The sequence below is a fragment of the Apodemus sylvaticus genome, chromosome 18, assembly GCF_947179515.1.
Source record: "Apodemus sylvaticus chromosome 18, mApoSyl1.1, whole genome shotgun sequence".
Taxonomy (NCBI): Eukaryota; Metazoa; Chordata; class Mammalia; order Rodentia; family Muridae; genus Apodemus; species Apodemus sylvaticus.
The window spans coordinates 45,275,233-45,289,135 of NC_067489.1; the positions used below are offsets into that span (position 1 = coordinate 45,275,233).

General features: G+C 46.4%; 1 protein-coding gene across 1 annotated transcript in view; it reads right to left on the reverse strand.

Moving 5' to 3' along the window:
- Wwc2 (WW and C2 domain containing 2) overlaps positions 1–13,903 on the reverse strand; it is a 154,999-nt gene that overhangs the window by 57,659 nt on the left and 83,437 nt on the right. The window contains exons 3-4 of the mRNA XM_052162251.1: positions 10,399–10,602; positions 8,728–8,804 (exon numbers count right to left, since the gene is read on the reverse strand). Coding sequence (XP_052018211.1) covers positions 8,728–8,804; positions 10,399–10,602 — 281 coding nt within the window. The remainder of the gene's footprint in view (positions 1–8,727; positions 8,805–10,398; positions 10,603–13,903) is intronic.

A 13,903-nucleotide genomic window follows, 5' to 3' on the forward strand; every position in this document is an offset into this window, starting at 1 on the left:
AGATTGCCAATAGGCAAGTCTGTGGGGCATTTTCTCAATTAATGACTGATTGGGACGGGCAGTGTCACCCTGGGAAGGTGGTCCTGAGTGGCACAAGACAGCGGGCTGATCGAGCCAGGCCGAGGGCTGCGAGTGGGCCAGTCAGATGTTCCTCTGAGGCTTCTGCTTCCTGAGTTCCCGCCCTGACTTCCCTCAGGGATGGACCGTGTCACAGAGGCGTGTCACAGAGGCGTAAGGCAAACAACTCCTTTCTTCCGCATGCTGGTTTGGTTATGGTGTGTTATCACTGCACTAGAAAGCACACCAGCACAGGAGTCAGGGAGGGGTTTTACAGCAAGCTCTGCTCCCTGCTGTTGAAGGATCACAGTGAAGACTGCCCTGGTGGACCAGGGGACCTGCGGTGCCTGCTTCCTGTCTCCAGGATGAGGGCAACTGCTTCAGAGCGGAGCTCAGATGAGACAGGAATCCACAGGACTTAGTGTGATGGGAGGGAGAGGGAAGCAGTCCCTTTCAAGCGCCTGGCGTGTACCCCAAGGAGGAAGCCACCTTTCCACAGAGCAGGGCTCAATCTGAGGAGACACTGTAGTCGGGCGGAACATGTGGACTTGATGTTCAGAAGTGTCTAGATTCCAGAAAGAAAGCCGACTTGGAGACGTGCAGACGATACAAATGTGACATCACCTCGACAGTAAAAGCCTCAAATACCTTCATTATCCAGAAACCCAGAGAAGAGACAAAATAAACAGAAAAAGTGAAGGGCAGGGGTGGGGAGGGAAGGAGGGCATCATGAGTGTGTGAGAGGTCAGAAGAAAAGGCAGGTCTGTGTAAGCCATGTCTCTGTGGAAAAGCAAGTACTTGGATTAAAGCTCAGTATTTTATGCCGTAAACTCCATCTGTCGCTTCACTTTGTGCCCATTTATATTGTTATCATGGGAAAGAATATAATGTATTTCCAGAAGTAAGGCCAATGTTATCAGAACGCAGAGAAGAAAGAGACGGGAGGGGGGACCTGATGGAGACACATGGACGCTCTGGAACACAAGCTGTGGTGAAGAGCAAAGACTCATGGACAGAGCACCCACAGAGGGAGCACAGGAGAGACACTGGCCGTCTGCACTAGAACGGAGCCCGGCCCGAGTGATCAACAGCCCATCCCCGTGTGCTTGTGGGTCTGACAGCAGGTGCCTATGTTTGTCAAAAAGACAATAACCCTTCTAGTTAAAGCAAAACAAAAAAGTATATCACGAAGTCAGCAGCAACTCAAAGAGATGGGCTGACGACTGCCCTTCCTTCTACAAGAGTTGGGAGAAGCTTCCTGAGACCAGGAGGGGCTGCTGAAGTCAGCCAAGGGGCCGCACCCTGACAGAGGTGCTGTCCTTAGAGTCCCTGGGGTAGAAAGCCAGGTCAATCTAAATGTTTCACATAGCCCTGTCTCAGAGATGCTAGTGACGACCAGGAGGCGACGACAAACCCACAGAGGAAATAAGCTGCATACCGACAGTGAAACAGCATTCAGGGTCACAGACAATCAGAAGACGCTGCGGTGTGTGTCAGCACAGATGGGCCCCGAGGACATCACATTAGATAAACGAAGCCACTCACGGAAGAGTAGATAGCGGGAAGAGTAGATAGCGCACATTACTGACACGAGCCATGGAAGTGGACTCACAGGAGGGAGGGGGGCTGGCGTTCCGGGCTGGAGGGACGGGCGCAGGAGCGGCTGTGCAGTGGGCAGCGCGCTTTCTACAAGGTAACACTGGGCGACAGGGCACCTGCAACAGTTCAGCACTGAACCCTCGACGCGAGCTGGAGCTCATGCTAAATGCCCCATCACACTTCATAAAAACTAAAATAAAAAAAAATCTAAAAATAGAGGGCCGGAGAGATGCCTCAGCGGTTAAGAGCACTGACTGCTCTTCTGGAGGTCCTGAGTTCAAATCCCAGCAATCACATGGTGGCTCACAACCATCTGTAATGAGATCTGGTGCCCTCCTCTGGTGTGTCTGAAGACAGCTACAGTGTACTTACATATAATAAATAAATAAATCTTTATTAAAAAGATCTAAAATTAAATTCTGACCACCCTGACCTCTGGATTTGATTGCGTATCGCCTATGACATTGGAGGCTAACCTGAGCTACCTTGGCTTCATCTTATTAAATTTTTGTAACCCTGGCTGTAAGCACAGCCCTCCCTAGCTTAGGGAGTCTGGTACATTAGCTGAATGGTTCTTACTTCCCAAGTGTCGATTTTAAAAGTAAATGAATTCTGTTTCTTAATTGTGAAACAATTCACTCCCATTATATTGACTAATGAGAATGGATCTGGTTCCCCATCCTTTCTGACTGCTGTTTGGCTTTGCGGATGGACTCCCGCTCACCTTCCCTCACTAAGCTCTGGGAAGAGCACCTTGCTGCTCTTGTGCTCCACTCCAAGGCCCCCGGCCGGAGGACAGCCTGCGGGTCTGCTTGCTGAGCCGAGCGCACTGTCCACGCGGCAGGAACTACACCGGGCATTATGCCAACCGCTCCCATCTTCAATTCTCCCAATTATGCATGATAGCTACATAATTCTAATGCTTATAATGTATGGGAGGGGTGTGGGACCAGAAGGGAAGAGAGCAGGGGACCTAACAGAGAGCAGGGTTAGGAGATGCTTTAGAGCTACAGTTAGTTACGGCAAACTGGGCTGTGAGAAGCCTGTGGCCCTTCCTTCCAGCTTAGAAGTGTCCGCATCCCTTGGGCAGACCTGTCGACACGCACAGCCCCACACACAAAGCTGGAGCTCTTTCCCTAAGCCCGAACTGCCCACAGCGGTGACCGCCACCTCATTATACACATGGTTTCCTCAGCGGTGACTGCAGCCTCATTATATACACCGGTTTCCTCAGAATCAAACTCACAACCCAGAGTGTGACAAAGTCAGAGGCCAGGGACTCGGGACCTTGCACATTTCCTGCTTTCTGTACTAACTGAGCTAAAGTCACTGACATTGTAAACTAACTTCAAAGTTATTTCTGAAACTAGGCAGCCGCCGTGATGGAGTGTGTGGCTGGAAACCGCAGCCCCTCTTCCCACTTGGCACAGTCCTGAGCGCTGCTTCATTCCAAAAGCAGGAGACTGACGAGGATGAGCACAAGGAGAGGAACCCGCAGGCCTCTGGAAGCTCGGGAGACGGGCAGGTTTCCCAGGCTTGCCCCTGAGGTGAACCCGGCAGCATTAAAGCTATAATGAGCAAAATGGTATTTTACTAATGAGTCCCTTCCCCTTTCGCGGTCACTCCACTGTTGAGCAGGAAGCTCCTCTATAAGACTTGAAAGGGCAACTGTCACCCCGCTCCTCCTGGAAATCTCTCGACTGCTCCCACCCTGCACCATCTCATCAACTCCGGATAACAAGGACCCAGAACACCATTTTTAAACTTTAAAAACACAGAGGAAAACAGAACCCCAGAAGCTGCTAGAACCATTTATGATGACTAATTAAAGGATTTTTGCCTGAAGAAACAAGATGGTTAAAAAAAAAAGATACTTCAATAAAAACTTTTATAAAGCCTATGTGATAAAATCCTAACAACATCTAGGAAAGTCACTGTCTGAAAATAAAAATAATACAGAACTAGGTAAACGTTCTCTACAAACACATAAAAATTGACCAGAAAGTTATCATATAACTCAACAATTCCACCCCAAGCAAATATGTGGAGAAATAAAAATGTATCTTCTCAAACATGTATATATATGTATACATATATACATATACATATATACACACAGTCTCACAGACGCAAAGTCACCTACAACTCATCATCACTGTCTGATGGAAGGATTCATACAGTCTGTTCTCAAACTAGAAAGGACTGTTCCTTCCATATATACTACACAGAAGAGGACCTTTGAAACATCACTGAAACAAAGAAGCCAACTAAAGAAGGCAGAATGTCTCAGTCAGTGCTCTGTTGCTGTGAGGAGACACCATGACCACAGAGACTCTTACAAAGGAAACCTTTTACGCTGGGGGCTTGCGAACAGTTTCAGAGGTCTCATAGCAGGAAGCATGGTGGCCTGAAGGCAGACATGGGGCTCGGTGTAGGTTAGAGCTATATCCTGATCTGTAGGAAGCAGACAGAGAAAGAATTGAACTTGGCATGGGTTTTTGAAACCTCAAAGGCCAACACCATGACACCCGTCCCCCAGCAAGGCCACGCCTCCTAAGCCTTCTCAAATAGTGCCACTCCATGACAACTAATATATGAGCCTGTGAGGAACCATTCTTATTTAGGCCACCACACTGACATTTGTGTGAAACAGCCACAACACACAAATCTAGGGATGCAGGAAAACGGTGGCTACTATCTGCAGCTTGAGTGGCTGGAGAAGAGACGTGGGCAGAATGAGGAGTCACTGTTAACAGGGACGGGTTTCTTTTTTAGAGGGTTCAAGTGTTCTCCAATTAGACTGTGATAATGAGGGGCTCTACAGAGTCTGAAACCCACCAACCTGTCTATTTGGGGGCTTCCCATTACATTTTTAATGTGTGTTATTTTAAACGGACGAATCTCTCAATTTCCGTTTCCTCTTTTTCTTAGTCATATGATTTTCAATTTTATTCCAAATCACTATGAAAGTTGTGCTGTATTGTTCAGCCAAATACAAACTCTTATTAAACAAATTGATCTAAACATCCCAAGAATGAACATCTAATATAAATGCTTAATTAGCTAATTAGCACGGGCTGTGTGTGAATATTCCTGCATCCTGAAAAAAGGTCAGCCAGATGGAACTCAGCAAGTAAGGTGGGTGTGTGTGTGTGTGTGTGTGTGTGTGTGTGTGTGTGTGTGTGTATATGTGTGTTTATGTGATAATCTTATTGAATTTTCAAGCCTGACTGTGGAGCCTAAGCAGACTGGAACCTGCAATCCTCCTGCCTCAGTCTTCAAGTGTTGGGACCCTAGGCATGTACCACCACCCTTATTTAAACTAAAGTTTATACAAAATATAAATACAAAGATCTTCATGTGTAGCCGAAAGTCAATCCTTATTTGTAGGGATTATATAAAAGTTTGTTACTATGATTTTATTACATCATGTAGAACACTACTTAAAGTAAAATATTTCATATTAATTATTCCAACTCTATTCACAATTACAAATCAAACCTTCAATTTAACTGCACAGGGGACCCCAGGATGTGGCTGACAGAGTCTTCACTCACGTGAACCGGAGCTCTTTGGTGACACATGTATCTAGGGGTCACCCATGCTTCAGTAAGTAATCCTCACCCATGTTCCTACTAAGTGACCTCCTGGATCACCAGAACTGACCAAGTAAGTAAGGGTAGTTTCTTTGGCCTGTTGATGTTCCATCTGAGGGGAACAGGTATGTGTATATCCCCACAGGGAAAGCAACACAGTAAGTTACTAATATTTTTGCATTGAAACAATGAAGTATGGAATCAGTGCCTGATTACCTTTAAAACCTGCCAGTGTGATTTGAAAAGCAGGTAGGTGTCCAGAGCAGTGGAGTTAGTTCCTTTACTAATTACTACCTTCCAACATCAATTTATGAAAAGGGTTTTTTGCAAACAGGGATTCTGCCGGATAGGCCAGCCAAGACAAGCCAGGTTGTCCCAACCTCAGAGACTCTACAACGATACCCATCCCCTTCCCCAAGTGCTGCCCAACCCAAACTCGGAAGAGTTAGTGGAGCCAGGCAAAGCGCTCACGCAGGCTCCAGCTCTGGCAGTGCAGCCTGGCAGCACAATCAGGGGACTGCCCGCTTCTAAACCCATTTCAGCTGTCCATCAGCACGAGTGACAGAGGGCAGGGCAGGGCAGGTGGCCACCTCACACCCCCTTCTTCACAGAAGCACCTTTCCAAGAAGGGCATCTCTCTGACTCACCTTGTAGTCGCAAGGCAACAAAACAGTTGCGATATATACTGTCCCTAATTAAGACCAAAAATCCTGGCACAACATGGCCTTGTCAAAGAGTCACTAGGAGACAGGTCTGGAGATGTGACCACTTGGGGGGGTCTCCTGATTGACAGAGCCCTTTTAATGGTTATTTGTATGAGGGACATTAATAAGTGTTTGTTTTTAACCATTCCTCCCAAAGTTTGAATATTTCTTTCCTTAAATGCACAGACTCCAGTAGCCTACTAGCTATGACTTGTGTTATAGAGATAAGTATGAAAACTGGTTAACATTTCCAAGGACAGTAATAACTTCCTAAGCAGTCACAATCAGGTGCTGGTAGAGTTTGGTAAGAGTGAGTCTGAACAAATATGCCTTCATTTCTGTGTTCTAGAAATAAGTTATCTAGCTGAAATGAATCACTTTTCACATGGTTTTCTAAGTTAAATGAGGAGGACCCAGACTTCCACGATATGGAACCTGGACCTGTGCTTTGGGGTTCTGTTTCTGTTTTGTCCTGGGGCCTGAAAGTAGGGTCTTGGCTAAGCTACACCCTCAGGGCACACGTCAACCCACATGTGGTAAGGAAAACCAAAGCCAACAGCCAAGAGGGGGCCAGTTCAGTCTCACTGAAGCTGACGGGGTTTGCAGGGGACATTCCACGGACTCATGGGCAACTTTCAGAGTTTTGCCTAAGAGCCAGGGTAAACTGGAGACAGGCCACCCTTAGGGACTGAGGACTGCATCACAGTTGTTTCCAACTCTGACTGGATTTAAATCATCTACCCCTGACCCAAATGCCGGGATTAATCAGGTATGGAAATAAAAAATACTATGACCATGTTGGTCAAAAATGCATATTAATGTGCAGAATGCAGACAAAGTACTAGAAACCAAAATAGACAAATAAAACCATTTAAAAAGAAACACATAAGTAGAATTAAGCTAAAATAAGTAATAATAATAAAAAAATCTCCAGGCGTTTGAAAATGAAGCAATATACTGTCGCGACCACCCTCGCCGGCAAGGAATGACCAACACAGGAAGATCTTCTTCAAGCAGTTTACTCAGGATCCCTGTACTTCTTCTGACCAGGGAGAGAATCAGCCCAGCCCTTAAATACTAATAGCCAGCCAATCAGGCTTAGCTACGTGGGCATTGCTGATAGGCTGTATCCCCACGTGGAAGGTGCAAGACTCTACAGGCTCCACCCAAATAAGGACTTGTTTACAACAGGCAGGGAGCCCGCCAGTGGGAAGGCGGAAAGCGGAAACCCGCGCCATTTTAAAGGCGCAGGAGCAAGCAGCTCCCTACAATATACTATACTATGATTTCCCAGAGAGGAAAGATTGACTGGAAGGAAAACATTTGGAAACACATAATAGTAAAAATTCAAAATCTATGGGATGCAAGCAAAAGTCATATATATTAAGTGACTTAGAGTCTTAATGCAAATATTTGGAAGCAAGAGTGGTTGAAACTCTGGCAATATCCATCAAAAGACAGGGAGTGGTTCGCTTGCTCTTCCGTTTGCTTTGAGGTACACGCTGGGCAAGCACATGGACAGCTAAGCCAGCCCTACTAAAAGATGTGCTCATTCTGACAAACCAGCTCCACTCCTATATCACAAAGGGATACATGCAGCTGGGTGGTGGCACACACCTTTAGTCCTAGCACTCAGGAGGCAGAGGATGCGGAGGCAGAGGTGGAGGCAGAGGCGCAGGCGGAGGCGGGTGGTTTCTATGAGTTCAAGTACAGCTAGTCTACAGAGTGAGTCCTGAGACAGCCAGGGCTACAGAAAAACTCTGTCTCCAAAAACAAAACAAACAAAACCCCCAAACAAACAAACAAACAAACAAAACCCTACAAAAGTACATGTCTGCATCAAAAATATGTAATATTTATGATGTGTGCATAAAGCCTACTTATTAATCAGGACCTGGGATACATGGAAGCACATCAGTGGTACAGCAGACACCCCTGTCTACTAAAGCAGCACTTAGTAACTTTAAACGTGGACGTGGACGGATCCTGAGATAAAGCCGGATCCTGAGATAAAGCCGGATCCTGAGATAAAGCCGGGGAGCCCTACACGTGGGAGCACTCGAGCTTTACAAACACCAAGGAAGGCATGAGGCTCGGGGCTGGCGAGGCGAGCATGGCCTCTAGGGAGAACGGCTGTGACAGACCTGTGAGAGGACGCAGCAGCGTTTGCAGTTGTGATGGTAATATGCCTCATGACCCTGGTATTTATTAAATATGAGGTAATTTGCTCATGCATAGCCCGTATGATCCCCCAATCAAGGATAAACCAGATCAGTATTTAGCAGCCTGATCAAAATAATTAGAGCAATGATCAGGAAATAATCCTTCCTGAGGAGGAATGGCAGACAGACCAGGTAGTAGAAGTTGCAGGCGCTTTTTGAAATATCAGGACATTTGATAAAAGAACAAAGCAGCTTAGGAGACAGGGGGAAAGTAAATTATCAGGATGCATGATTTCCCTTGCAAACTCTGACTGCTAATAAGAAAAGCCAACACCAGCAACAAAGGTAATCCCAATCTACAGCCATACTACTTGAGGGTACCAGATCTCAGGTGATCTCTGAAGCTAAGCAGGGTCAGGCCTGGTTAGAACTTGGATGGGAGACCAAAGTAATCCAAACTTCAAACAAAGGAGAAAGGCTGCCCAGCAGGGCAGAGTGAAGAAGCTCCTTCAGCGACGAAGCTGGGAGACGCCACACGGCCGCCTTCATGACTCGCTCGAAGCTTCTCGGCACTCGTTTAATCATGAACTACAGTAAAAGCAATCTTACCCTTAATCGCGTGGTGGAGATCTCGGCTTTTAAAATATCAGGATCATATTTAGTGCTAGATGAAGACCCTGAGAAGACTTTAAGAGAGAGAAAAAAATATTACTTATAAATTGCAATAATCGTAAGCTTAGAATTTACTCATTTTACAAGTAAGGCTTATGGGCTGGACCTGGCGTCCCGGCCAGTCCTGCAACCCCAGTTAGATGGAGGCTGAGGCAGGAAGATTGCAAAAGCAAGCCCTTCTTGTGCTAAAGGGAAGGTTCGAGGGCAGCTTAGTCAACTTAGTGAGATCCTGGCTTAAAATAACGAGTGAGTGGTCCAGCACATGCCCAGCACACATGTGTGTAGCCCTGCCTGGCTCCTGGAGCTAACACACGCTAACACACACACACACACACACACACACAGAGAGAGAGAGAGAGAGAGAGAGAGAGAGAGAGAGAGAGAGAGAGAGAGGAGGGAGGGAGCGAGTGAGAGAGAGGGAGGGAAGAGAAACAGAGAGGGAGGGAGGAGTGAAGGAGGGGAGGAGAGAGGAAGGGGAGAGGGAGGGGAGGGGGGGAGAGGGAGAGAGAAAGAGAGAGAGGAGAGAGAGGAAGGGGGGAGAGGAGGAGAAGGGAGGGGGGAGGGAGGGAGCGAGAGAGAGGGAGGGAAGAGAAAGAGAGGGAGGGAGGAGTGGGAGGAGTGAAGGAAGGGAAGAGAGAGAGAGGAAGGGGGAGAGGGAGGGGAGGGGAGGGGGAGAGAGAAAGAGAGGAGAGAGGAAGGGGAGAGGAGGAGAAGGGAGAGAGAGAGAGAGAGAGAGAGAGAGAGAGAGAGAGAGAGAGAGAGAGAGAGAGAGAGAGACAAGATGGCTCTTCTTCTATGGATCTGGTTTTCTTTTTTCCTTAGGAGATAGGTTCTCATGCTTACTACTAATCTATTTTATTTTTTGAAATAGGGTCTTACTATGTAGCCCAGGCTAGACTCAAAGCTGCAGTGATTCTCCTGCCTCAGCCTTCCATATACAAGGACTACTGGCATGAGCCATCAGGTCTGCTCTACAAGCCTTTGTCACAATAAAACAAAACAAAACAAAACCTCAGGATACAAAAAAAAAAACCCAAAACAACAACAACAACAACAACAACAACAACAAAATACTGCAAAGGAAGGTGTCCTGGGTCCGTACTGAACCCTGGGCTCCGTAGCCCCTTAACGCGTCTGAGCTGTCAGGGCTGCTTCTCTAAGTAAGGCCTGCCCCAGATGGCTGGCGTGTGATGGAGGAGACGGAAGGGGGGGGGGGGGTTCCAGTCCCAGGCACTCCCTGGTCACAACATGAGAGTCCCCTTTAAATGACTCGGAATTGGGGTGCTCCCAGTGGACCGAGTTCAGTTCTGCGCACCCAAACTGGGCAGCTCACAACCATCCGTGACTCTGGCGCTGGGGAACAGATCGATCTGGCTTCCCTCGCTTGCTCATGAATGAAAGGCAACCAGGCAGAAGCATCAGGAAGAAAGTTTGGCCAAGCCCAAATGGGGAGCTGGCAGCTCGAGTGGGGTGGGGCGTTTCCTGTGTAATCCCCACAGTGTCCGGGAGCTCCTGCCTAGGAGGCAAAGGGCTCAAAATTTAAGCACAGCAGTGAGAGTGACTGTCGCCTCCCCGCCCACCTGAGTTCTGAGTGGGACCAGTACTCACGGCTTGTGTGGGAGCTCGACTTCTCCTGGTAGGCGTCGTTCAGCCGCACATACTCATCCAGGGCCAGTGCCAGCCTCTGCTCCTTCACGTGGTACAGCTCCTTCTGCGTCCTGAGCGCGTCCTGCGCCACGGACAGATAGTCCCTGAGCATCTTCTCCTGCTCGCCCCGCCACTGTTTCCTCGGGTCTTCAATCTGTGTGGTTTCTGAAAAGACAGCAGGTGGGGACGTGTGCTGGGATGTCATTATGTTTGTGGGATTATTCATCGAGGGACTGGCTAGTTGGGATTCTTGTATCCTCTAAAGCATCTGCTGGAAACTTCTAAGAGGTGACTTGTCTAAACCTTGGACATGGCTATTTTCCTTATTTACTACGAAACCATCCCTGCTTTTCATTCCTCTGCGTCCTTGACAACCGTGGACTGCAGTGTAAGCCCTCCCTCCACGTGGGTGTCACCCATCATCCATTTTCATCCATGATCATCCTTTTGAGAATTCTCTGGCTCCCCAAGCCCAAAATCAAGAGCCAAAAAATCATCAGCACCCCAGGCCACGGATACTCTGAGCCAACGGACTTCTGAAGGCCACACAGCCACTGACCTAACGCAGGACCCCTGTCCTCTGACCCGTGACATGAGCACTGCTCCTGGCCCAGGCCACAGACCACCACTGGTCTTCAAATTCACAGCAATAAATATTGATAGTGAGAAATCAGAAGAACATTTAACTCTTAATAGCGATTTTATTCAGTTAATACATATCTGTTGAATCTATAAATATTGGGACTTATATTTCTTTGTGGTTACGTTATTTCTCTATGTTTATTTTTATTACATTTTACCAAACATATCAGTAACTCTGTGGTAGATTAGAAAATAGAATACCAACGCCACCTTGCTCTTGCTCTGAGGCGAAAGTCCTTAGTGACTGTGAAATTCTCTAAAGCAGTAATAGCTCCTGCCAGCAGAACAAGGGCCCCAGGAGGGGTGACCTTAACTCTTTGATTTTGTAGCAAATGTATTTAGCATGTATATACATGTGCTGGTGTCTGGCTGTGGAGTAAACATGGCTTACAAGGCAGAGTGAGGCATTTGTGACTTCTCAAGGAGGCTAGCGCAGGTTGGCTAAGAGACCTCCTCAGAATGTCCGCACTGACAGGTCACAAAGAATACACACGCTTGGTGGAGAGACGAAGAGGCTCACATCACCAGTGAAGTGCAGGCTGCAGCACACATTGTAAGCAATCACAATTTATGGGGCTGCAGAGATGGCTCAATGGCTCAGAGCACTGGCTGCTCTGAAGGGGACCTGAGTTCGAGTCCCACCACCCACACAGTGGCTCACAACAATCACTTTTCAGTTCCAGACCCTCTTCTGGCCTCCATGGGCATCACACTCACATGACAGACACATGCAGGCAAAACAATAATAAAAATGAATTTTTACAAGATCAAACTTTAGAACTGCAGCACCAAGGGGCTGGCGGGAGTGTGGAGCAACTATGATCTCATTCTATGATGTCATTCACCGAGGCTAGAGATGCTCAGTGCAATAACTGTCTCATGGAACATTCAACTTATTGTCATACAGCCCAGTATTCCGCAATTCAGTTACTCAGGAACTACGAGAACGTGTATTAATAGAAATACCTGCATAAAAAATATTTATTAACAGCTTTATTCAGAGGAGACAAAGGCCACACATTGAAGTTTCTAATTTTTGGTATATCCATACAATAAACACTACTCAGCAATAAAAAGTTACAAACAATAAGCACAACTCTCGGACCCCAGACAGCACTCAGTGTATAACCATTTATAGGAAATTCTGACCCAAAGCAAATCAAATCAAGACCAAAGACAGAAACTGATCCATGGCTTCCTGGGAAGCCATGCTCCTCACCATAGTGAAGGGCAAATGTCCTTTTTGAGGGGACAGAAACGTTCCATCTCTTGGTTAGTACAAAGGTTATGTGGTATATACCTGCCAAGACTCAGGAGCTGTATATTGAAAGCAGGTGCCGCTCATATATATATATATATATTACACACTCATATATGTATGTATTATATTCATTGCAACATGAGTCTTTACTATTCTAACAGCTAGTACTTTGTTCCTATGACAGTACTTTGGCTCAAAGCACAGAACTCATCATATAACAAATAGGAATTTCTGGTCCTAAAGTCTTCTTGCGCTGCAGAGGGGACCGCACTTGTGGACTGGGCTGCACTGGGTTCCTTCTCTCTCTCTCCCCCACCCCGGCCGGCCACCAGCAGGAAGCCAGCTGCCACAGCATGATGTGCCCAGTGGAGAAGCTAGCCCTGAAAGGCGTGAGGAGAACGCTGGCCAGCAGCAGAAAGGAAGGGACACTGCCAAGACCCGCAGCCTGAACTTAGTGCAGTCTTCTCCAGCAGTGCGCAGGGGTGACTGCAGCCTGGCCCCTGGCTATAGGCATGTGACCGCTGTAGACAGGACAGCTGAGCTTTAGATTCATGGCCCATAGGAACCGGAGATAACAAACATTAGTAATTTGTCACCGTGAGATATGTAACTATTAAACAAATCAAGTGAAGAGATACAAAGACGTGCATGGTTTAAATAAATTAGAGTCGTAAGCAGGCATCCTGCAGGCTCAGAGAGTCATATCTGCCCCTGTGTTTGGGAACTGGTATACTTAAATATTTGTCAACAGCAGAAAGGCCAGGAAATACTGCTACAGTACAGACACTCAAATTAATGAGTTCAAACAGGAGCACATGACAACAAGCTATTAGTATTTTGTGTCCTAATAATGTGTTTTGGATGAGTCTGGAGAAACACTCGAGCAAACTGGCTTGAATTTGTTACAAGAGGCAGGAAACATTTATATTTCTGAAATATCGCACAATTCAAATATGAACTACAAAAGAGGACTCCCAAAGGGGTCTTCAGAGGCTTCATAAAGCAAGGCGAGACTTCATCTCCATCTGTTATATTTGCTGAACAGATCTGAAAAGAATATTTATTAAATGTAAACATCCAAGGACAGTGTGCTTTACAAATGGGGTATTTTTTTTTTATTAAGACCTACTGGCCTTGGGAGATCACTACATCATAATGCAATGTAATTTGCATATTGTCTGCTATATTAAAGAAGTAATATACTACATGCTTTAAAACATCACATATCTCAAGAGAATTCACATCCCATCAGTTTCATTGATGTGAGACTTTACAGATAGGAAACACAGAACCTTATCATGGAAGACAATATTACACTTCAGAGAATAGTGTTTCTGTCTATAATGTACTTCTATTCTTCCTGCTGTGTTCAAAAGAATGGATGAGATAAACAATCTTTCTTATCTTTCATTTTTATAAAGTATCTGCAAAATTAACCTGTTGCTCATTTGTTCCACATAGAATTATTAAGCACCTACTAGATGATTAAATAAAATAAGATGTTGGAGGAAATCATTATGCACAAGGTAAACACACACACACACACACACACACACAAACCCA